This window comes from Eschrichtius robustus, chromosome 10 (genome assembly GCF_028021215.1).
Source record: "Eschrichtius robustus isolate mEscRob2 chromosome 10, mEscRob2.pri, whole genome shotgun sequence".
NCBI classification, from domain to species: Eukaryota; Metazoa; Chordata; class Mammalia; order Artiodactyla; family Eschrichtiidae; genus Eschrichtius; species Eschrichtius robustus.
Window position 1 is genome coordinate 35,174,541 of NC_090833.1, and position 26,531 is coordinate 35,201,071.

Here is a 26,531-nt window from a genome sequence, read left to right on the forward strand (position 1 = left end):
TATTTTGAGTTTTGTGACTATATGAGTTTAAATGAAATCTGTTAAATGTTTCAGAGTTAACGTGTTTCTTTTGGTATTTCTGATTGGAATAAATTTTTTTTAAGTCCATTTTTCTGGTCTTCTCTTGTGGTTGGGTTAGGGTTAGTAGCACTTTCCTTTTTGTGGTAGATTAGTCTATTAGTCTTTTTGTTGGTAAAACATTCAGCACACTACTTTGACTATTAGTGACTTCACCTGATAACTTTGTAGGTAGAACAGTTCTTCATTTATCCATTTTGTTTGGTCAAGAGGAGTTCCAGATAAGTGAATTTTCTAGATAGGTTAACTACAAAGCATTTTGTTTTTTAAAGGTTGTTCTCAAATGAAATAAACTTTTCCCTACTGAGTATAAACTGTTTTGGTAAATTCAGTATATCAATACTTTCTGTTGTAATTATGTACCTTCAGGTCATGCTTACCCCCAAGCTAAATGATCTGGATGTTTGTGCATTTTGAGCTTTTTATATCTGCTTTTGATTTCATACTGCTTGTTTCTGTTAGGAGACTGAAATCATATTAGCTACACTGTTGGTTTACACATTAAATTCTCAGGTGCTTCCTGACTCTAGGGATAGTTGAGGTTGCCTGATGAGGACCACCAAGTAAGGGAGCAGTTGCCATATAATGCTTCTAAAACACTCCTGTTTTAGAAATTTTTTTAGAAATTCAGTATAAAAGTGAATATCCTGAACTCTAGAATTCATAAAAGGGGTTTGACACATCATCTGATGAAATGTCATTGTAACCCGTTGGCAGAGGGGAGTAGAGAGCATTTCTCATGGTGTGACGGGGGAGGGGCCGGAGGGAGGTCTGCTAGCTGCAGTGCCTCCCAGTCTCCAAAGTCTGGTCCCAGCTTAATCCCTTCAGCGTCTAGTTTCCAGTAGGGAACTTTTTCTCCAGATGAGTATATGTGATTTTGAAGTAGAAATTGAGGATAAAATAGGATTTATCAAAATTCTCATCTGCCTTCAATCCATTCTTCATATTCCTATCATTTCTCTAGATGAAACAATCCAGGCCCTGTCTCCCTTGTTGTCATCTCCAGCTAAAACTGCCCTGCCCAGCCACTGCCGTGGGGACCTCTGTACTCTCTAGCCTCCCAGCCTTACCCATGTGGAGTCCCGCTGCACTGAACCCTGCACTCTCCTCTGGTTCACACAGTAACTCTTACTGAGGCCTTCTGATCTCAGCTCAAATGTCACTTCCTCGGGGAAGCCAGCTCACACTTTAAGGACCAAGTCAGGTTCCCCTCTTACATATTCTTGTGCTGCCACATTCCTGTGCTGTTTTCATAGCACTTACCTGTTTTAATTATATTGTCATCATTTGATGCCTTTGGCCCTTTTGAATGTCAGCTCCATGAGGCAGGGACTCTGCTCTAGTTTCCACAGTTTCAAGTTACTGGCACAGTGCCTGACACCTTGTAGATGTCTGACAAATGTTTCTTTAAGAATCAAAAGAGTGAAGGGACGCGCGAGTATTTAGGATCACAGCATTCTGGAATATCCTGTCTGACTTTAGTTCCTTGATGGGTCATGGAAGTTGTTTCAGAAACAAGTTTTAACACTGCTTGGGCTGCCATAATGAAATACCATAGACTAAATATTTAGGCTTAAACAACAAGATATTTCTCAGTTCCAGACACTGGGAAGTCCAAGATCAAGGTGCTGGCAGATTTGGTTCCTGGTGAGAGACCTCTTCTTGGTGTACAGACTTCTGTGTCTTCACATGGCAGAGAGAGAACCTCTTGACCTCATCTAAACCTAATCACTTCCACAGGCTGCACTCCAGATACCATCACACTGCGGGTCAGGGCTGCAACCTGCAAGCTCGGGGTCGTGGGGGACACAAGCATTCAGCCCATAACATACATGAGCTAAATGATGAGGCTCTTCTTTGCTCTCCTCTTTCATGTGTAACACTTTGCTATCTTTTTTTTTTAATTTTTATTTTATATGGGAGTAGAGTTGATTTACAATGTTGTGTTAGTTTCAGGTGTACAGCAAAGTGATTCAGTTATACATTCACCTATCCTTTACTCAGAAATATCCAGCCAATCTGAGACAAGTCTCTGTACGAGTCAGGACTCCAATGTACAGGCTCCAATTTTCTTATTCTTGCACTGTTTGTGAATTGTGGATCTCAGGTGAGTGAAGCTGATCAAGAAGGACAAGAAGAAAGTATTCCTTAAAATAATTAGCGTGTCATTGCTGCTTTGTTACTGTAGAAGTGCCATGAAGGCAGTGGCTTGTTTTGTTTAGAGGAGACCACCTCAGTAGTTGCTTTACCTTTCACCATCATCATTCAGTTCAGGAACCAGTCATTAGTCAGCAGTGGCTTGCTCCTTACAGAGTACACCAAAAAGGGGGAATGCATTTAGTTACATTGAGATGCTATATACCTTTTTGTTTCAGATGATAACAGGGAAAAGAAACTAATTTCTTTCAAGGGTCATCATATCTATAGTAATAAGAGGCACCTGGTATATAGCTTTCTCCTTTCCTGTTGGTAAAAAGGAAGCCTCCAAACTTTCCTTACCCCTCTCATACTTTGCTGAAAAAGAGTGATTAAACAAATTTCGAGGTTTTCTTGGGCTCCCCACTTCTCACTCCCCACTGAAAAAGAGCCATAGAGTTTTCAAGACCGATAATAGGGAAAGGTGGTTTTGCAAGGGATCCAGGTACTTTTCATTTGTAATTTGTGTGTAAAATATGAAGGTAACGAGTGAAAAGGAGTTAGGAGGTGAGGGCCTAAACTTGGAGATACAATGGGTGTGATAAGCCTTGAGAAAGCTAAGGCAAAGTCCAAGAAGATTTAAAGCTTTGCTGTTGCTGTTTGGAGCCCTTCAAAAATTCTGCCACTTGTGGTCCAGGAACAGAAAAGCATGGTGTTTTTATGTTTGGAAGCAATGCTAAATACATTTGAATGTATATCAACTCGAACTAGAGAAGAAAACATCCCTAATTTCAATTTGTACCTTTTATAGTTTCTTTATTTTGTTTAGCAGATTTGCCTTACATCTGCTCAGTACTGTAAAGCTGCCCTTTTAAGGACAAATCATTTCGAGTTATAAGATTCTAGGCTTGTGGACTACACAGAGCATTGGCTGCCTGTGACAAGTTCCTAGGTAAAACCTTAAATTTCCCTTGATTCCCTACTGGCTCCCAGGCTGGATTAGGTCTCCTGTGGCACATGATGACTGTCTCAACCCCAGCTCTCTGGCCAAGATGTTTGTGCTGTATCCCTCAAGGCAGTGTGAATGCCTTGAGGGCAGGGGCTGTCTTTCTGATCTTTGTATCCACAGACTAGAGGTTCTCATAATACCTATTCAATGAATGAATCATACTCTGATCCCAGGTGTTACCTTTATCACTATTATTTTCCCTGTTTCAGAGACACTGAATTTTTTCGGAATTTGTCTTTTAAAAATCATCATGGAGAATACATAATGTCTGATTCCATTTATGTGAAGTTCTAGAAGAGGCAAATATGGTGGAAAAAAAAAACCCAGTGGTTAACTCTGGGAAGGGGCATGAAGGAACTTTCTGCCTCTGGGGTAACGGTAGTGATCTATATCTTGATAGGGGTTTGGGTTACACAAGTGTATACATTGGCCTAAGCTTATTTAGCAAACATACTGTTAATATTTGTGCGCTTCATTGTATGGAAATTTTACAACAGAAAAATATTGAACTTTAGTTAATGATATGTATTGCTGAGGAGTTTTAAAAGGATGGGTACAGATATCTGCAATTTATTCATCAAAATACATCAAAAATTAAGATGGATTGGTGGATGGATAGAATATTGGATAACTGATAAAACAAGCTTAGTAAAGTGTTGACAGTAGAATCTTGTAAAATTCTTTCATCTTTGCTGTATGTTTGAACATCTCATAATAAAATGTTAAGAAAAATCATTAGGGTGTTTATCACAATATTTGATGTCACAATATATTGAGAGACTCAGTTCAGTTCTTTTAGTATGCTAGTTATTCTAGACTGCCGTGAAGTCATAGGATACTACAGAAATACCTGCTAGAGGGGAATACAGACCTATGGCATATTACTAACTTATCCTTCCCACTAGTCCTAATGACGTGGTGGCCACCTCCTCTCTCTCAAGCCCAGAATACACACCAGATTGTGACAGGGCTGGTGAGTAACATGGTGGCTGATGAACTGATGTTTTTCTTAAGTCTGCCCCAAAAGTGAGTGGTCTCCTCACCCCTGAAGTGACCAGGGTAGGGATCATGATTTTCCCGCCAATACTCTGCAACTTTCAATAAAGGCCAGGAAGTCCTTCTTTTATACATGCATTTATTATGTACACACACAAACCTCTTCAGTAATAACTGCCTGAGAATAAATACAATGTATTCAGAACAGATCTGATACTTTGTATTTAACTTTTATAAAGTAATCCTTTTACAGTGAAATTTGGATCCTTCATTTTACCCAAAAACTAATCTTTTATAGTGATGGGCTTTTGCAAGTTAATGTAAGCACAGCAGCCTCATGTACCCAAAACTTAAATAGCTTTCAAAGGAGACAGCTGTTTCCCCCCAAAAAGGGTTTAAAAGCTGCTCTGAGTTGTCTGTGCTCTGCTTAGAGCTTCTGTTGTTCCTGTTTCAAATTTGTCCGCAGCAGTTGGAAGCTGTTTGGAGCTCACAGCGTGTTTCTGTAGCGGCTCCTCTCGTGGAGTTAGAAGATAAGGCACACAGCACCAGGTCTGTTCCTGAGAAGATAAGATGATCTTAGTGTAATTAACTGCTCAGTAACTTAAATACCATTTAAAAATAGGGAAGTCTTAGCTCTCGCTGAAGGAGGATGGTGTAGCTGATGGGATGCATGGTTGTCCATCTCTCAAGCTCCAAAGTTAATATGTTCTCCAAACAGGCTTTCTTTATCTTCACAGAGATCCATGGAACTGTCATCCATGAAAAATCTAAACCCTAACTGCATTTTCTAAATCCCTAGTTCTCAAACTGTGGTCCCCAGACCTACAGCATCAACTGGGAACTGGTTAGAAATGCAGAATGGGGCCTCCCACCCCAGACCTGTGAAATAAGCAGCTCTGGATGTCAACCTAGCAATCTGTTTTAACAAGCCCTCCTGGTGATGCTAATGCCTGCACCACTTTTCATGTTCTTTGCCAGAAGGGAAGGGCCTAGAAGGAAATCTCAGTGGACATGTATTTGTGTTGTTTTAACCATTAAGTTTGTGGTAATTTGTTACATCAGTAATAGGAAACTGATGTAAATATAAATCATTAAAATCACTTCCTTTTAAATAAAAAAATCTATTTTTAAATAGTCCAAAATATGTCAATCATATTTCAGGAATAACTGAAATAGTGATCATTAGTGCTATGGTTAGTTAAGTTAGCTAAAGGATGATTAATTTCTCAAAACAATCTGAATTGAAAGGGATTCACTCTATTTTTCTTTTCAGTGACTTCCCAAAAAAGGATCCCAAGTAGGATTGTCATTTTTCTAGTAAATTTAAAATAGTATGGCAAAATGAACCATCAATCACAGTTAAATAACACAAGAAAATGTCATTCTAGGGAACAGTGTGAAAAATAGCATGTTCTAAATTTATCTATATGAGAACCAATCACTGTATACAGCTTGACAAAAATTGATCAACTATGCTTCCTATTGGTATGAATAACTTTCACTGAATAATTTATAAAACTCTACACACGATTCATATCAAATAAACTTGTAAATGGCCAGAACATTAGTGAACAGATGTGAATGGTTCAGATCTTAGTAAGTGTGTTTTCAGTGCAAAATGCCATTTCTATGTTTTAGAACAGTAGGCTTCAAAAAATGAAGTGTGCATATGCCAGTGGAAGGACAAGGTGAACCCTGGAAGTGCAAGAGGTAATGTAGAACTTTGATTTTTTAAACATCTTATCCTTTTAAAATTTCCTTTTTCCCTATACATGTTTTATAATGTACATAATAGATCAGTATAACAATATGTAGATAATTTATAAATGATCAAAATTTGGAGTGTATTCTCTAATTTTTTCTGTTAAGAGTTACATGATCAAAAAAGTGTAGAATATCACTAACAAGAACCACCAAGCCACTGCCTCTGTCACAGCCTTATGCTTGATTCTGGTCTAAAAGTGAACAAAATGTAAACAAAAATTTTCAAACTAATGCTAAATGCAAGTTTTTTGTTGTTGTTGTTTTTTCCAGAGGTGGGGTCTCTGACAAGATTAGGGTGTGAACAGGACTTGCACTCCCTTAATCTAGCCCCAGGTGGTCTCCTAATCTTTTTTAAATTTATTTATTTTATTTATTTATTTTTGGCTGCTTTGGTTCTTCGTTGCTGTGTGCGGCTTTCTCTAGTTGTGGCGAGGGAGGGCTACTCTTCGTTGCGGTGCGCGGGCTTCTTGTTACAGTGGCTTCTCGTTGCGGATCGTGGGCTCTAGGCGCGCGGGCTTCAGTAGTTGTGGCGCGTGGGCTCAGTAGTTGTGGTGCACGGGCTTAGTTGCTCCGCGGCATGTGGGATCTTCCCAGACCGGGGCTTGAACCCGTGTCCCCTGCATTGGCAGGCAGATTCCTAACCACTGCAATGCAAGTTTGCCATCAACCTTTTAAATAGGTTAACCACACACAAAAAGTGTGGCAAATGTTTCAAAGTAGCATTTATTTTTTAAAAGCACATTATGAGGTAGACTTAAATTAAAATATTCAGTGCATATATTAATAAAAGGTTTATTAAAACCTTAAAATTGTATGTAGGTATGTATGTAGATAAATTCACCTACAATTCTACCATCCATTTGAAAAACAACTCAATTGAAAAGGTAAAAACTTGTCACATTTTTAGAAAGCTTTTCTAATTCTGAAATAAAGAACATTTGATCTGTTAAAAAAGTTTGTGGGAGGGAGGTAGTTTTGTTTCAGTTTTAGATTTTAGAAGTTATTTTACTAAATCATTCACTTTATGGCTAGTTTTCAATGAATGTGAATATCTTTACTAGAAGGTAGGTAAAAGGTACTATAATGCAATTAAGAATTTCAAGATGGCTTCAGCAGAGCATTAAACCAAGCATGGGGCTTTTCTCAGCGCAGGCCCTCAAATGACTACATAGGTCACATACCCATGAAGCCAGCCCTGCATCTAAGTCTATATCAACTGCAGTTATAGGAATACTAAAACCTTAGTTATCTTTGTCCCTTGAACTCTAGACTAGGCATCTAGTAGGGAGTCACATGTTTGTTGAATGAAAAACTGAGTCTTGGCAGTTTTCCAAATCAGTGAGAAATGCTTAGTTTTTCTGACCTATGGTCAGAACAAAATCTTACTCCCATGAATAGTCTGTTCATTATAATAAATGATGGATTCCTGTAGTACTGAATAATTTGCACATCACAATTCTGGCTTCATGGAAATTTGAGGCCACATATGGTGAAGATTCACTTGATTCATTCAACAAAAATTTATTGATCCTGCTGGGCACTGGGAATAGAAGAATAAATAAGAGTCCCTGCCCTCAAGGAGCTTGCAGTCTGGCATGAGAATCTAGTGAGAAACAGCACCTCAGAATCTAGAGAGAAAACTTTCTGGTGTCTGGCATATTATCTGGAATACTCCAAATGTCCTGAAAATGTGAATCTAAAATTTATCAGAAAGCACAATTTGGAAATGGAAGATGCAATGAAATTTAAAAGAAAATTCAAATATTCAACTTCTAGTGTAAAAACCATGAAATCTAAATGAGGAAAAAACTCGGGAAAGCTGAAAATTCTATTTTAAGTACTTTGGACCAGATTTAAATTTTTAAAATTATTTTATTATCTCTGGCATTTTCATTTATAGTGACATTTATATACACATGTATAGAGGAGGTGTGTGCATGTGAGATGTATTCCCTGGAGCTTTTGATAAAACCCATTTTTCTATCACTAATTCATTTACAACTAAAAAAGCGGCATACAGGTAAATTTGAGACTTTCCTTTTGATATTAATTTCCATTATCATTTGAACGGAAGAAATTCTTAAGAATTGTGTTCAGGGTATAAATTTCGGTACACTCTCATTTTGCACTGAGACTTAACTGTGTCTTTGTACAATGTGTGATAATTTAACCATATATTTTATTTTTTAACCATATATTTTAATAATTACTGACAGTTTAATGGCATCAAAAATACTCTTAAGTCTATCTGGATTTTCACTGGTTTTTTTTTCCCTCTGCACTCTTCTTTTTTCTTAAAAGCATGAAAGACCCCTGTGCAACTACAGAGCCTTTGTTTTTGCTTCCTTGTACTTTGGTACATTGCTTCTCCTTAATCTAGCAGCATCCTTAGCTTGTAGTATTTTACTTAGTGGCAACTGAAAAAAATCACTAGCTTGGGCTTTAACTGGGAACTATTATCCAGAAGGTTATTGTGAACCTGTCAGGAAGTTGGTGAGCAACCAAAAGAGCTGTCTCACAGACTGTGCACCCAGAGCTCATCCAGCCCATTAGAAACTAAGCAGGCTTGGTTATCTCACGTCCCAGCTCATAACAGATGAACACAGCACATTAGAAGGAAGTGGGGAACCTGTTAGAGGCAGGTATATTGATAGTGTGGTAGGAGACCACTATATAAGCAAAACAAACTGCTTAGCAGATACAAAATTTTTTAAATTAAAAAAAAACAAAAACCACACCAGGAATCTGAGGCAAATGATTATATATACCTCAAGGCTGAGGGAATCACTTTATAATAATTAATATCAATTTGTTATAGCCCTTTACAATTTATGAATTATTTTACATACATCAGAGCTCATTAGATATTTGTAATAACACATGAATATAACTTTTACTTTCATCATGAAAAAGTGAATTGTACTGAGCATGCTGTTTAAGAAGAAGGCGGGTAGGTATACTGACATATCTGAAAGACTTGCATCAAAAATAATTACAAGTTTTAAATTTTGGCACTTAAGATATATGCATTAATTATCCCAACATTAATATATATGCTTTCCTTCATGACCAACACTGTGTTACTGAATTTTCTTAGCTCTCAGTGACTGCTGGTCATTAAATGGGGATGATTGTCATCAGTAAGTTATCAGACCATTTCTCCTGTTAAACACAAGCTTAACAGATTCTTATGGATGCCAACACCATATATTCTAATATGGGAAACACTAGGCTCCTAAAAGAGTCTCAGAGCGTTTTTGCTATATTGCACTTTCTAGAAAACAGCCTTAATGATATGATGTGATCTTGGTTCTAGACATAGGAGTGAGGAATATGTGATTTACCTTTTCCATGCTTGTTTTCCTAAAATTTTTGGTATAGCCTCTTCTCAGGGATGTAACAAGGAGAAACAAAATATACATGCTCTTTGGGCTTCTGAGAAAAAAGACCACAGACATTTTCAAAAGATAAAAGTAGAGGTCTCTTCTGCATCAGCCACTTCATTTTCACAGTTGAAAATAAGGAACTACTGTATATTTGATGTTTTTAAACTCATTCAACATAGCTTTGCCATAAATATACTGTTCTGCAGAAAGCTTTTTAAAACAGATGTATAATTTATACTATACTTACCAACAATTATATTATCAATTATAATACATTTACCAATTATCATGAATAAAAATGACTAAATAAAATTTTAGAGTTAAAAACACCAGATTAGATTTTATACACTAAGTGAAATGGGATCTTGAAATTTTAAGTGTAATCTCCTCCAATAGTATGGCATTCCTGATGCCCCTTAATTCCTTGATTAATATCCCCTGATGACTTTCTAATCATGACAATACCTCAGAGAGGACAAAGGTTTTGTTGAGTTTGCTATTAATTTTTAATTCTTATCTGTGAGGCTCTGTTTTTGTATAAGGCTATTAATCCTCCATTTTTCTTTATTTTATAGCTACTTACCCTACACGAGGGTTTTTAGTTAGGAACGGACCGTGTGTGTGCCCTGCAGTTTATGGCATTAATTCTAATGGAAACTGTCTATCTTGTAAATGTTCTTTTGCGTGGTGCAGAAGATGAGCCAGCTCTGAAATAAACCACTTCCAGAGGGTGTTAAATAAGTAAATTAACAGGCCAGTTTACCAGCCTTTACAAACTAAAGGGCAAAATGGTAGAGTAGTAAGCACAGGCTTGGAACTAAAACAAACATTGAGTTTGAATCTCAGTGCTGCCACCCCATGCCAGCTCTGTGACTTATGGCAAATCAACCTTTCTGACCCTCCATTTCCCCCAAAGTACATTGGTGCTCATGCCACCTACCTTGCAGTTTTTGTGAGAGTTAGTAGTAAAGTATGTACATTATTTGACACATGATAGATATTCTAGAATCATGGACTGAAATTTATTAGAGTTGGGCAACATTTGGGCCTAGCATCTGACGTGGAGTGCTCTCCCAAGGAGATGCGATATATGGAAACTTCTTTTGATTATCAATACAACCATTGTACTTAGTAGCTTATTTTTAATGTCAACATTAGGTGTTTTTGTCTCCAAAACTTTATTTTCTTTTAAATATTTGTTTTTAAGAAAGTTTATGGCAAACCTGTGTTTTCACTGTGGGTACTTTTTTTGATGACTAAAAAATTTCCAAATTTTTTTTAATATCCATGGTAAGAAAAATCTAATTTTTAAAATTGGTCCCAGAGCCAACATTATCCAAGTGAGATGTAACCTCTGTACATGTGTGAATGGCTGTCTGGCAGGTTCTACAAAAAGTGTCATTTTTATTCATGTATTTGGGTTGCTTAAACATTTCTATAAGATTTAAAACACTTTTCTTCTTATGGCTGGAATTCTCAGCATTGATACTCCCATGCCTCCCTTTTTCAATCTACTGGCCAGTTTAAAGGTATTCACAATAATACAACTTAAAGACAAAAAAAAGTGTTCATAAGTCATTGTTTTAACAGCCAGCATAATACAGTAGAAATTGCCCTGAGCAAGGAATTAAGAGACTTGAATTCAAGTCCTGGCTCTGCCACTAATTTTGCAGGATGACTTTAGGCAAGTCACTTAACTTCTCTCATTCATCTAATAATGAGATTGAGTCCATTTCAAGTTACTTTCTACCTCTAAAATTGCTTTTATTTGCTTATTTTTTTAATAATCAAAACACCTTCTGGGAGTTGTGTTAAGCACCTGATGGGTACAGAAATATTTACTGATGTTTAAGGTAGTAATATTTGAAGCTGTGATCCAGGAACCACCTGAATACAGATTACTTGGGGTTCGTGTTAAAAATACAGATTCCTGTCCTCTCCCTGGCTGAATCAGAACCTCCTAAGGTGAGGGCCAGGTTTCTCTATTTTTCACAAGCTCCCCAGTGATTATAATGCACCCTAATGTTTGAGAACCACTGGCCTAAGAGAATGTGTTCTAAGAGGGAAAAAGCTAGCATGTGGCTCAAATTACTCCAGCCTCTGGCAAATCTCTTCTAAGGACAGTCCCATTCAAAGTGGAGGAGACTAGAAAAAAGCTGCTTACTTTTTTCAAAAAAGCAGAGTAGTCAGCCTTATGCCTGGCCCTGGCGTGATGCTTTTTACTTGCTGTGTTCCATAACAAAACACAACAAAAGGTCTTAGTCATGACACCCAAGTCACGGACCACCACAGTTATGACAACAGCTTGAAGACAATCACAGTTCTCCCTTCATTAATGGTAAGAGAGTTGAGCTCAAGGAAGATGAGAAAAACACAACGTCTTTACTCTCGATTTTCCGTCCACCTGTCATCCTCTGTGATTCAAATAATCTGGCAGAGGAAACAGAAAATCTAAGCCACATTGTTCTCATCACTGTGTGGCCAGATAGAGAGTATAATCTAATAAACAAATCCTCTTCTATACAATAGAAATGACCAAAGCCCATTCCTTCTCTTTTCCTTTCTAATGCTGTTGACAGGAACAAAATACCAAGTAAGGACACATGCTACAGATTTAAAAATTCATACAAATAAACTACAAAGAGAGGTGGTAATTTTTTTTCTAGAATTTCACAACAAAATCCCTCTCACGGTGAAAAATATGTATAATTTTAACAGGAAACTTAAAAGACATTTTGCTGCAAAACTATAACAGCTGTAAGAATAATGCCATTATCTGTGCTCATTATAGAGAAACAACAGCAACTTTAAAAGGCCAAGTATACTGATAAGATGAAATTTCTTTTCAACAACCAGTATGCCAACATCAAACTTCTGGGTTTTATTCAACACTAGCATCACGAGTTTCTCCTAATCCAACCAAAACTCCTGCCAAATGTCCACAAAATTCACACCAAAATCAAAAAACAGAAAAGAGAATTAAAAGAAAGAAATTTGACAAGAGCTACCATGCAAAACAACCAGCAGAACTGGAGTTCAGTGGCACAGATCAGCAGGAGCCTAGGAATGCTGCAAAAAGATGGTGCTGCCTGGAGTCTAACTTGGCGATGCCCCTGTGATGCTGGACGACCAAGTACTCAGGTCACAGGTGTGTTCATGGACCCATAAGAACTAGGATCTTGACCCAAACTTTTAAGATCTTCTAAAAAGAAAATACTTCACCTAAATTGAAGTAATATATAATTCAAACACCAGAAGAGTTCCTTATTTGATGTAAGTTGTGCCTAAAACTTTGGCTGATACAAAGAAACCCGTCCACTAAGGCACCCGGAGGCGATCTGACAATGCGTTGGAGAGAACTTTGTCGTCAGTACCACATCATTATGAGAGTACAGAGAACGGATCACCCGCAGGGGACTGGCTTCTTTGGGCAAACAGTCAATAAGTTCACTGCACTGTTTGTCAAATCCCAACAAGCGAATCCCGTAGCCATGTGGGGAAGAAATCATTCGCCCATCAGGGCTGAAGCAAAGTTCTTTGATATAACCCCTGCCTACATTGGCTTCTTCAATGTAATGAGTCAGTCGTAGAGAACAGCGAGGTGAGACTGGTCGCACGGGGGCTCCTTCTTGGAATTCATAGACACAAGTCCACTAGAGGGAGAGAAGAGAGATAAATCATAGAGCCTCATAAATGGAGTATAACCTTTAAAAATTGTGAATAACTGTACTGTCACCTGAAACTTATACAATATTGTACAGCAACTGTACTTCAACTAATTAAAAAACAAAAAGTTACAGAGTCCCAAACAGTGCTAAGATAACCTTTTTTTAAAAAAAAAGCTCCACAGAATGCCAAAGCTACAGAGTTGTTGCAAGAAATCATTCAGATGAATGCTACCCCTCTCCCAACTAACAAAACTTGTAGGTCCCATACTGTCTTATCTACATTCATATCAAGGTTATTCTGTACTATGACACTTTAAAGCCTTTTATTCCCTGAGGCCACTGTGACTTCTGAAGTAATAATTCCCTTTTCTGAGAGTAACAAGAATCTTGATATTTTAGGGTTAAGACATCTAAGCCCTAGAATACCTCTCCTCCTACACACTTCAAAGACTCTTCTCTCCTTCTGTTAGCTGTGGCTTCGAGAGCTAGTGACTAGCTAGCTAGCTAGCTAGCTCTGGAAAGACTCCTGCTTTCCAGAGTAAGGAGAATCATAAGGTCATATAAGATCTTTTCCCCTAGTTATCAGTTCAGTCCCTTCCTTTCCCAAAGCTTTCCCTGGTTTTTAAAAAGAGGAAATCATAATACTCCATTGGCTTATAGCAAAACCTCCCATTTAGCCAGCTTAGCTTAGTCCTATGTTTACTGTATAAGGGGTTTTTTACAATGAGATGAAGGAGACAAGAATTAAGCTGGGCTCAATCTGAGCTGATGACTCCTTTAAAGTACTTCCTGCTTGCCACACACAGGCCAGAGAGGAGGAAGGATTTTGAAGGGATAAAGACACCATGAGCACACATGGCAATGGCAGTTTGTTCAGTCAGCCCCATTGAAGGTGGAGTGCTGCTGCCCATACCTCCTGATCATCAGTGTTGCTTGAGCACCGAAGAAGAGTGGCCCAGCCTTTTGGGTGCAGCTGTAACGATGTGATGCAATTTCCACGGTCTCTCTCACCAGGAACTTCAGGGGTTAAGACTTCAAGACTGTTTCGTGGTGAAATTCCTGAGATATGAGAAAATTAGGATGTGGAATTTGTATTATCAAAGGACTAAGGTAGCTCATCAAAGCTTTGATTTCTGGCAGCCACCCTCATGCCTTTATTCCTTCATCTGCCCCTTATGCTACCACATGTAAAAAACCATGGTGCCCCTCAACGTATGGGGTATGTGTCTTTGGGGTGGGTATGGGGGAAGGGGTATGATAGAACTGAAGAATCCAAGTTCCTGCAGCAGGAATCAGTAATAACCTAAGGCTAAGGTGTTAAAGCTGACTAGGAATCCTTTTGATTTGGATCTACATCTCAAGTTATGTGACATGAAAGGAATCTGGAAAAGTAAAAGACAACAATTCTCATCTCAGAGGACCTGATGCTCTCTAGTCCAGAGAAGGAAATACCTGGAAGCCATGAGGACTGCCTTTATATAGATGAAAGATGTGTGCAAGGAGCAGGACTTATGGCCCCCAAGGACAGTACTATAAACAACAAATCAATGTATAATTTTGGAGGTAAGAGAGGACAACTCACACAGAGACATGTCAAAACAAGGGGTGGGAGATACTGCCAATTGTACATATTCCTGGTACTCTGCTATGGCCCATCATTTCTTTCTACCTGGCCCCCAATGAAATTGACTGCTGTAGTGAGCCATTGTTACAAATGGGAGTATGTCATATCCCTCAAGTATGTGGAGAACCACTTTCATACACATTGTAAGGAAGCAGCTTAGAAATTTATTATCAAGAGAAATATTTCAACACTTCTCTGCCTATAGAAGGAGTTGCTTTAAAGATAATGAGCTGCCTCTGTCAGACCCTTCATGAATTATTTCGCACTTAGATGTGTTATCTTCTTTTAAAAGCTTCCCTTTAGATTACTGTAGCATTGACAGAAACCTGTGACAATCTAAATTACATTCTCACAACCAAATTATACCTAAATAATTATTTCACATGTGATTGAACCTTAACAACAATTTTAGAAAAAAAAAACCCTATTTCAAGAATTTTGAAAATCTATAACAAAAGCAGAAAAGAAACCCATTCTGAATAAGTAAGCAGTGGTTTCTGAGCTCTGCTCCTTGGAGGTTGCTCAAGAGCTGGCAAAAGGGGGAAACCATACAGGGCCAGGGTGGAGATGGGGTAGGGAAGACTGGAGGGTCAAGGGCCTCCTTAATTTTACTTGAACCAAAGTTACTTCACTTTTATTTGTGCTACATCCCTAAGAATCCACAGGAGAAATGTTACATATGTGGGCATAAATCTCTAAGAGGAGGAATATTTAACCTTAAAATGAGACATCATAGTCTTCAACATCCAGAGGACAGGATGGTGGATAGTCTATAGGTTTAGGTTAGGAAGGTCTCTCAAACCATTCTTGGAAGTAGTCAGGCAAAGTAATCAAGAATGCATTTATTGAGCACTTACCAGATGAGGCCCCCCAGGGAAAACACTAACTAGAAGTCTAAGTATAGTCCTGCCTCTAAATATCTAGGTAGGAGATATGCTTATCTCCAAAAGGTGACCCAAAATTATAAAAATATATATATCTGGCCATCAGTCCATCAAGAGGAGAACAAACAAAAAGTGCTATAAGAGCTAAGATGTGAATTAGTACGGAGAGGGATGATGAGTGAAATTTGCATAGGTAGAAAGCATTTCAATTAAGGGGTGGATAGAACAGATTGAGCAGCTAGTTCTCCCAGACTGGCTGGGGAAAAACTGGCAAAAGTAGAGTGGGGCCAGATTATAGCTCCTTATCCCACAACGCCTCTGAGGCTGCCAGGCATTGCTGAGATAAGGAAATGGCAAAGCAAAAAGCCTGCTGGGCTGGAACCAGGCAACTTTCACAAGCACCTGATAAACTCATCCCTTTATATTTACATAGCACTATCACATGCATAGTCTCATTTAATTTCTATAACAACCTTGATTGGAGTCTATATCTCCCAACTATTCCCTCTCCAAACTAGACCAAACTAAATCCAGAAAATAAAACTAAAGTTCAAATTCCAACAAAAATGTAAGCCCAAGATATTCAACCCTAGAGACTGGTTAGCTTTTTGGGGTTTTGTTTGTTTGTTTTTTGTTTTTTTTGGCCACACTGTGTGGCATGCGGGATCTTAGTTCCCCAACCAGGGATTGAACCCATGCCCCCTGCAGTGGAAGTGCTGAGTCCTAACCACTAGACTGCCAGGGAATTCCCTGGTTAGCTTTTTGAAAATGTTACTGAGGAGCAAGGAATAGCCTCATCTCTATTGGCTTTTATTTTTAAGGATTAAAATCAAACCAAAAAAAGCTATTTTAGAATCTATATTCAAGATTATGAAATCCAACTTTTGACCTACCTTCTCTTTGTGAGGCTCGTGACATGTGTTTCTCAGAAGATGAATTGGAATCACTATGATGAGAAGGTGAACCAGAAACTCTAGGACCAGATGAACTCGACAAAGTGGTAAGATCTTGAAAATACAAAACGTTCCGACAGTAAAGCTAGCAAAACTCTGGTAGTGTCTCTTAACTTTTTAATCATCTACTTGAACCATATTGTTAAAGTTCATCTGAAACATGGCAAGTACATATCCACCTAAAAGTGCCCTATAAAAAAGACTGAGGTGGGCAAGATAGCTCTTTGGAATGTCCAATCTAAGGCCTTTACATCAATGACTTCCTTAAGTGAAATAAAAATGAAAAACCAAATAAACATAGGAACATCTTAGGTTTCCCATCATTTCTGTAGTGAAATGGAACAAGAAAATTCAGCAAGAATGAAAACTGAGCTGTTCAGCCTGTTGTTTTATGTTAGAATGGCATCCAAACAACAGGTCCATTACCGAGAACATGAACAGATCCTTCTTAAAGCATACCAACAACTTCTATCATCATTACTGAAATTATGTGAATACTATCTTTGAAATGCAATACAAACTTAACATTGAAATCTGGGAAAATAAAATGAATATCAGATAGGTGAGTCTGATGTCTCACTCCAAATAGCAGTCTCTATTTCACACTTTTCTTGTGGCCGCACATTTCTGTGGGGACTTCTTATTAATCTAATTTCTTTGGATCGTATTAAGTATCAGAATTACCTTTAGAAGACAGAAAACCTTCCTGGTTTTTAAGCAAAACATGCCAACTAGACCTTCTAAATCACTACTTCTCACTAAGCTAAAGTTGATTATTAATGTTTAACCTAAAAAAAATCTGAAATGAAAAGGACTGTACTTGCATATTAATGAAATCCCTTGCTTGCAAATAAGTTGGTAAAACTTAAATTTCTACTTTTAGCAGTGAAATTAGGCAACTGCAGTACAATGAGGCCTGCACATTCCCAAAGGAGTCTTCAGAAGTGGCCCTGTGCATAGAGAAAGATTCCAACCATTTGAAGTTGATTTTAAACAATAATTTATGAACATTATGTTTTCCAAATGCTTAAGTATTTTTTTTCTGAGTTCTTGTTCATAAACACAATACTATAACTAATGAGTATGTTCCTATATCAGCCCTCTTCTTCCTAAAGGTTGATATAATATAGTCTCTATCATGTAATGTAGTACAAAGTTTTCCTGAGCCCCCATTTCGCTTAAGTCCAATGGAATTGGCAACAGGAAAAGGAACAGGGCTTTAGCAAGAGGATGTTTATAGGTCATGAGATAAGATGGCACCAACTACCTGTGTCTGGACATCTGAAAGTCTAGGATGCAATACAGACTTAAAATTAAAACTCTATATTGACTATAACTTAACAGCTCTGCTGGGTTCCAGAAAAACTTAAAAAAGATTGACAGTACTTTGGGCCATCACTAATTTTTGAGATAATGATGATCTACAAATACTGATGAAGACTTTCTGGCTAGCAGAGGGCTAAAAAAATTTTTTTTAGAGTTAGAAGTTATTCTTCCTAGATCATTTGTGATACAGAGGCACAAATTAATACTATGTCAGAGATACATGTAGATCATTATACTTCCTTGGGAAAAAAGCTATTACTGAGCTTTCCAAAGAATATCTTTTAACTTTCTTCCCTTCTTTCTGCTATCATTCTCAGAATAGAAACATATACCATCCCCATGTCTGAGATTATTTAGAAAAAACTTTCTTTAATCAAAAAAGGAAAGCTTACCTGAACTTGATGTTGTTCTTCTTGCTCTCAAAATGGGATAGCTGCCTACTTCTAAAGACTTGGTTAAGTCAAGATCATGCAAAATCAAGAGATATCCAGAGGACGTTGAGATCAACATTTTGGAACAATCTGGTGTTAATCTCATTCGCATGAGAAAACGTGTGTGAAAGAATTTCTTATGTGGACACCCATCTTCTGTACACCTACAAAAGAAATCAAACCAACAAAACCTAGAGTTATCATAAATATAAGCGTTCAGTGATAGTCATATTTTTACCCTTCAAACTAGAATTTACACTTGATGTATACTCAGACTTATACACATGAAAAATTTTTGCTCACCATTCCTTCTTCCATCTCTAACTTATTTTTAAAGATTATTATTTCTTTCTGAAGTATATTAAAATTTTGTTGAGATAAACTCTCACTTTTTATTGTTCTGAAAATCTTTATTTCACTCTTTGATTAAGGGTTTAGCTGAGCCTATAACTTTAGGTTGATAGTTACTTCTTTCTGAATATTGAGGATAATATTCCAGTGAGTTCTGGCTTCTATTGTTGCTATTTTTAAGCCTACTATCAGTCAAATTGTTACTTTGGATAATTTTTTTCCCTTTGGTTGATCTTCTCCTTGTTTTGGAGTACTGCAGTTTCACTATGACGTGTAAATTTGGATTTCTTTTCATTTATCTTCATTGGGATTCATTTGACTTTCTAAATCTTAAGATTCATATTATTTATATATTCTGGAAAATTTTCCATCATTATTCCAATATTGCCTCTCACCTATTTTCTCTATTCTTTTGGAGCTCTAGATAGATATTTGAAACATTCCCATTTGACTCTCCTTGTCTAATAACTGCTCTTTCATGTTTTCTATCTCCTCATTTGCATATGTTGCCATCTTGTTAATTTTTCAATATCTTTCTTTTTTTTTTTTAATTATTTATTTATTTATTTATTTATGGCTGTGTTGGATCTTCGCTTCCGTGCGAGGGCTTTCTCTAGTTGTGGCAAGCGGGGGCCACTCTTCATCGCGGTGCGCGGGCCTTTCACTATCGCGGCCTCTCGTTGCGGAGCACAGGCTCCAGACGCGCAGGCTCAGTAATTGTGACTCACGGGCCCAGCTGTTCCGCGGCATGTGGGATCTTCCCAGACCAGGGCACGAACCCGTGTCCCCTGCATTGGCAGCCTGATTCTCAACCACTGCGCCACCAGGGAAGTCCTCAATATCTTTCTTATACCTGTTTTTTAAGCTGTGTCTGCTACTTGTTTTTATAAACTTCAGTAGTTCTGTTTCCTTACTTTAAGTTCTATTTGGCTCTGTTTCAAATCTGTATGATCTTTTGAATAGATTTTTATTCCTTGTCTATGTTTTTTAGTCCCCATTTTATTTCCTTTTTTATTATTTTTAAAACTGTGAACTTTGTCATCCCTACAGAAAAGTACATAAATAAAACATATGTAGAGTTTAAAGAAAAATGAACAGCTGTGATTCATCACCCATGTTAAGAGGTAGAACAATACCAGTACTTTAAAAGTTCCCTCTGTTTCTCTCTTCTGTAGCATCCTTCAGTCAGCATGCAGTGCTTCAAGCATGCAATAACTTTTCCTATCTCTCTGAGGATATTGATAGGTTTTTAAAATTTTAAGTTTTCTTCTCCCTATGTAGTCTCTACTTTTTCCAAGATATCTCCCCATTTGTGTAAGTCTTTTCGTAGAAACTTTTGTCAAATGTCTGATTATGTTTGGCTGTCTGCTCATAATTAAGAGTGGGGAACTAAAAAGCTGACTGGGAACTCTGAGTGCAAGGGTAGGCTTGAGCTTCACTAAATAGGGTGAAGCCATTTTTTGAGGAACTCCTAATGTCAGTACCTTTAGTTCATTAACCGAAAGAACTTGTGAGGATCTCTAAATTCAATATTCAGTGTGCGTATGGTCACTCAATCCCCCTGATTTTGGTAAGGTACCCAAGCTTTCAACTGTGTCTGGCATCCTTTAATACAGATATTCTCTATTTTACCTCTTTAGAGAATAAAATTCAAAATTCCTGCTGAAATGCGAGGAGGTAAATAGCCCAGCAGTGTGGATTAAGGGAGGAGATATAAGTTCTTAAATATCTTTCATTTGAATCCTTATTTTAGCTACCCTTTCTGATACAGAGTACCGAGAGTTGCCAGTTCCTGTGATTTTTGAGGATTTTGTATAAATATTCTTAAGTTCTTAACTTTTTCCCACTGCCAGTTTAGGATTCAGCTTTCTTGTACTTACTAATAAGTAAGTTTAAGTGAGTTGCTGAGTCGGTTGCCACTCATCTTCCTGCCTTCCAGATTTTAAAACTTTATTGTCATTGCTTCCTTTCCTATTTCCCCATCTTATGAGTTTATACCCTTCATTTTAAAATTTGCTTATATTTAATTTTAGAGGAATCTTCTCATCCATAGATTCTACTTAGGTCTTACAATAACTTAAATGAAATTTTACAGTTTTCTCCATAATGGTTATACAGATCTTCTGTTGCAATTTATTCCTGTGTACCAACTAAATTTTTTTAAAGAGCATTTATTTATTTATTTATTTATTTATTTATTTACTTACTTACTTACTTACTTACTTACTTACTTACTTAATTTGGCTGTGCCACACGGCATGCGTGATCTTAGTTCCTCCACCAGGGATCGAACCTGTGCCCCCTGCAGTGGAGTCATGGAGTCTTAACCACTGGACCACCAGGGAAGTCCCCAACCAAATTTTTTAATTACTAAAAACTATGTACTTAAAAAAAATTTAAGTTGTTTGTAGTGATGTATAGGAACACTACTGATTTTTACATTTTGATCTTGTATCTAACAATCTTAGTTAATGCTGATTAATTCTGATAATCTGTCAGTAGAATTTCTAGGGTTTTCTATATAGACCAGGTGTCTAAAAACTGTGGCCTATGGGCAAAATCTGGATCACTGCCTGATTTTATATAAAAAGTTTGTTGGAACATAGCCATACCCATTCATGCATTGTCTATGGCTGCTCAGAGACAATATAACAAAGCCTAAAATATTTATTACACAGTCCTTTATAGAAAGTTTGCCAGCCCCTAATACAGACAATCATATCATCTGAGAATGATATTGTTTCATTTTTTCCTTTCCAATCCTTATATATTCCAGTCCTTATTTATTTTACTGCACCAACTAGGACCCTGCCTCCCTCCAACCCAAAACAATAGTGAACAGCAGTAGTAATGGCAAGCATGTTCTCCTTCCTGATTTTATAGAGAAAACTTCTAAAGTTTCACCATTTAAAACTGTGCTATAGGTTTTTAGTGCCTACTTTTGATCAGTTTCCTTCTATGTCTAGTCATCAATACAATCCAATTTTAGAACATTTTCATCACTCTAAAAAATCACTCTTGCCCATTAGCAGTCATTCCCTTTCCTACTCCCAGCCACAGATAACCACTAATCTACTTCCTGCCTATTGCTGACATTTCATATAAATAGAATCATACAATAAGTTGTCTTTTGGTTTGGCTTTTTCACTTAACTTTTTTGAGGTTCAGCCATATTGTAGCACATAACAGTACTTTGCTCCTTTTCAGTACCACATAGTATTCTATTGTATAGATATACCACATTTTGTTCATCCTTTTACAGTTGATAAGTATTTAGATTGGTTCTATTTTTTTGCTATTATGAATAACACTATTATAAGCATTCTTTGTGTGGACATATGTATTCATTTCTCTTGGGTAGATATCTAGAAGTGGAATTGCTGGGTCATATGGCAACTCTATGTTTAACATTTTAAGAAGCTGCCAAACTGTTTTCTAAAATGGCTGTACCATTTTATATTCTTACCAGCAATATATGAAGTTCCACTTTCTCCATATTCTTGCCAATATTTGTTGCTGTCTTTTTTGTTAAAGCCATCTTATTAGACGTGAAGTGGTATCTCATTTTGGTTTTAATTTGCATTTCCCTTAAGACTAATGATGTCAAACATCTTTTCAGGTGCTTATTAATCATTTGTGTATCACCCTTGGTGAAATGTCTATGTCAATATCTCGCCCATTTTTAAATTGGGTTATCTGAATACATATAAGTGAGTTAGAAGAATTCTTTATTCTGGACACAAATCCTTTAGCAGATGTGATTTACAAATATCATATCCCATCCTGTAGTTTTTCTTTTCACTTTCATTTGTTGAACAGACTATCCTTTCCTGAACTACTGAATTACTTTAGTACCTTTATTGAAAATCAGCTGATCATAAATATAAGGGTTGATTTCTGGACTCAATTCTGTTCCCTTAATTTACATTAGACATCTATCCTATGCCAGTACCACACTGTCTTGATTACTATGGCTTTGTAGAAATTTCTGAAATCAGGAAGTGTGAGTCTTCCAATTTGTCCAAAAAAAAGGCAGCTGGAATTTTGATAGGGATTGCCTTGAATCCATAGATTAATTTGGAGAGAACTGCCATCTTAATGATATTGAGTCTTCCAATCCATGAGCATGGAATGGTCTCTCCATTGGTTTATATCTTCTTACATTTCTTACAGCAACGTTTTTGTTTTCAGCGTACAAATCTTGTACTTCTTTTGTTAAATTCATTCCTATGTATTTTATTCTTTTTTAATGCTATTAGTGGAATTTTGTTCTTCATTTTTGGACTGTTCATTGCTTATGAATAGAAATACAATTGATTTTTTTATATTAATCTAGTATATCTTATGACCTTGCTGAACTTATTAGTTATAGTAGTTTTGTGAATTCAAGATTTTTGATATATAAAATCATATCTTCTACATATGAAGATAGTTTTACTTCTTTCTTTCCAATCTAGATGCCTGTTATTTTTCTTGTCTGTACTTCCAGTGCAGTTGTACTTCCAATATAATGTTGTATAAAAGTGGTGAGACCAGACATCCTTGCCTTGTTCCCAGTCTTAGGGGGGATGTATTTAGTCTTTCAACATTAAATATGATTTTAGCTGTAGGTTTTTCATAGCTGTCCTTTATCAGGTTGAGGAAGTTCCCTATTATTCCTAGTTTTATCACAAATGGGTGTTGGATTTTGTCAAGTGCTTTTTCTGACTTTATTGAGATGATCAGATATATGGGCTTTGACCTTTATTAATGTCATGTATTATATTGATTTTTAGATGTTAAACCAACCCTATCTATATTCCTGGAATAAATTCCACTTGGTTGTGACGTATAATCCTTTATATATTTTGCTAGGTTTGATTTGCTAATATTTTGTTGAGGACTTTTATCAAATTTTTGGGAGAGGGATATTGGTCTGTAGTTTTCTATTCTTAATGATGTTTGTCTGGTTTGGTATCAGAGTAATACTAGCCTCATAAAATGAGTTGGGAAGTGCTCTCCCCTCCTCTATTTACTGTAAAAGTTTGTGAAGGATTAATATTATTTATTCTGTAAATGTTTGGTAAAATTCACCAGTGAAGCCTTTTGGACCAGGGCTTTTCATTGTGGGAAGATTTTAAAATTCAATTTTAAACCAATTCAATTTCTTTACTTGCTATGTAGGTCAGTAGATCTATAGATTTTCTATTTGCTCTTGAGTCAGTTTAAGCAATTTGTGATTCTGTAGGTATTTGTTTATGTAAATTGTCTGATTTGTTGCCATAGAGTTGTTCATTGTATTCCTTTCTTTTATTTTTTTATAAGGTTGGTAATGATGTCCCTTCTTTTTTTAATTATGAACAAATGTTGAATTTTATTCTTAAGTTGAAACAATCATATGGATTTTTCTATTTAACCTGGTGTGATGAATTATACTAATAGAATTTCTATTGATAAGTCTTTTCATTTCTAGAATAAACCCAACTTGGTCATGATATTTTTTTTTTTAAACATCTTTATTGAAGTATAATTGCTTTACAATGGTGTGTTAGTTTCTGCTTTATAACAAAGTGAATCAGTTATACATATACATATGTTCCCATATCTCTTCCCTCTTGCATCTCCCTCCCTCCCACCCTCCCTATCCCACCCCTCTAGGTGGTCACAAAGCACCGAGCTGATCTCCCTGTGCTATGCGGCTGCTTCCCACTAGCTATCTATTTTACATTTGGTAGTGTATATATGTCCATGTGGTCATGATATTTTGATTAATATCTTACAGGATCCAATTTCCCTTTTATAGAATATTCACATCTACATTCGTAGTACAGACTGACCTTTCATTTTGAGTTTGTATATCAAGGTCATACCTGAGGTAAGAATTCTATTTTTCTGGAATCTGAACAGTTTAATAAGATTGGAATGTTCTGTTTCTTGTAATATTTGGTAGAAGTCACCTGTAAAATTGACAGGCTGCTGTTTTATTAGTAGATAGGTTTTTTTTTTTTTTAATATTTATTTATTTATTTGGTGGCACTGGGTCTTCGTTGCTGTGTACGGGATCTTCATTGCAGCATGTGGGCTCTTTTCTTTCTTTTTTTAAAAAAATCTTTTATTATTATTATTAATTTATTTAGGCTGTGCTGGGTCTTAGTTGCAGCATGCGGACTTCTTAGTTGCCACACATATGTGGGATCTAGTTCCCCATCCAGGGATTGAACCCAAGCCCCCTGCATGGGAGCGTGGACCACCAGGGAAGTCCCAGTAGATAGGTTTTAATTGATTTTTTTCATTTCTCTAATAGCTAAGGCAGAAGTGACATTCGAAATATTTAAATAACCAGCCCTGCATGAAAACTAACTAGAGCTGATGCAGGTGGCAGTGCTGGAACTGGATCCTGCGATTAGTCTGCTATGTAAGGGGGGCTTCAGCTACTAGATCATAGGGAGAGATCTTGAGGAAAGTATCTCTAGAAGAGGTGCCACAGTACCCAGAAGGTGCCAGGATATGACACGTGGGGATGATTCATGACAGTGACTATTTATCAATTAGTATGGAAGAAGTTCAATCTTTTAACAACCTTTTCAGCTGAACCAGTGCATAATGGTTAAATATCAGTCCTGGTAATAAGTCTATTTCAGGTTTTCTATTTCTTCCTCGATCAGTTTTGCATAGGTGTATTTTTTTGTGTAAACTATTTCATCAAAGTTTTCAAGTATATTGGCAAAAGCTGATCTTATTATCTTACTCTATAGTTTTTATTGTCTTCTTTCTCATTGCTAAGATTGTGTCCTCTCTTTTTTTCTTAATGTATCTTATCAGAGAAGAGCAGGCTTTTAAAAAATCTTTACTGTATTTCATTTTCTATTTCATTAATTTCTGCTTTTTTAAAAAAAGATATCATTTCCATACATCTACTTTCATCAGGTTTACCCTTTTTTATCTTTTTCAGACTTTTTGAGTAAGATGTTTAGTTCATTAATTTTTAGTCTATCTGTCTCCTGATTTCACTATGATTTTTTTCTTTGAACCATGAATTATTTAGGAAGTAAGTTTATAAGTCTCCAAACCTGGGAATTTTTATTTACCTGTTGTTCATTAAACTGTACTGGGATCAGGGAAAATGGTTTGTGTGGTAACAATTCTTTGATATTGGTTGAGACTTACTTCATAGTCCAGAACACGCTCAATTTTTGTACATGTTCAAACTTTGCTTTAGAGGATGTATTCACTATTTGGGAGCAGAATTCTACATATGCCTACTAAATCAAGCTTATTAATAATATTAAAATCTTCTATAGACTTACTAGTTTTTTGGTCTATTTTATCTATTAGTAAATGAGAGAATGATGTTAATATTTTCCACTGAGATGGAGATTCTCACTTTTTTCTTGTCTGTCCGTTTTTGCTTTTTATGGTTTGAAGCTATGTTATTAGGTACACACAAGAATTTTTATGTTCTAGTGAAATAAAGCTTCTAATATAGTACCTTTTTAAAAATCACTAATAATGCTGTATGCCTTAAACTCTATTTTGTCTGCTATTAATGTAGATGATATAACTATTTTTCTTTGATTTGTATTTATCTTTTATTTTTTCCCATCATTTTACTTTCAAACTTTCTGTGTTTGTATGTTTTAGGTATACTCCTTATGAAGAACACAGAGTTTGTTTCTGTTTTTTAATCCATCTAGTACTATCTAACAACTGACTACATTAGTCCATATATACTTATTCTTTTTTTTTTTTTTTATAAAGTTGGGCTTATCCTTTTTTTTTTTTTTTTTTTAAATTTATTTATTTATTTTATTTATGGCTGTGTTGGGTCTTCGTTTCTGTGCTAGGGCTTTCTCTAGTTGTGGCAAGCGGGGGCCACTCTTCATCGCGGTGCGCGGGCCTCTCACTATCGCGGCCTCTCTTGTTGCGGAGCACAGGCTCTAGACGCG

At 36.6% G+C, this 26,531-nt stretch overlaps 1 protein-coding gene across 1 annotated transcript in view; it reads right to left on the reverse strand.

The window, feature by feature from the left end:
* Window positions 1-8,823: 8,823 nt before the first annotated feature.
* Window positions 8,824-26,531, reverse strand: part of DCAF10 (DDB1 and CUL4 associated factor 10) — a 47,171-nt gene continuing 29,463 nt past the window's right edge. The window contains exons 4-7 of the mRNA XM_068553268.1: window positions 18,217-18,419; window positions 16,439-16,552; window positions 13,951-14,096; window positions 8,824-13,022 (exon numbers count right to left, since the gene is read on the reverse strand). Coding sequence (XP_068409369.1) covers window positions 12,654-13,022; window positions 13,951-14,096; window positions 16,439-16,552; window positions 18,217-18,419 — 832 coding nt within the window. The 3' untranslated portion in view covers window positions 8,824-12,653. The remainder of the gene's footprint in view (window positions 13,023-13,950; window positions 14,097-16,438; window positions 16,553-18,216; window positions 18,420-26,531) is intronic.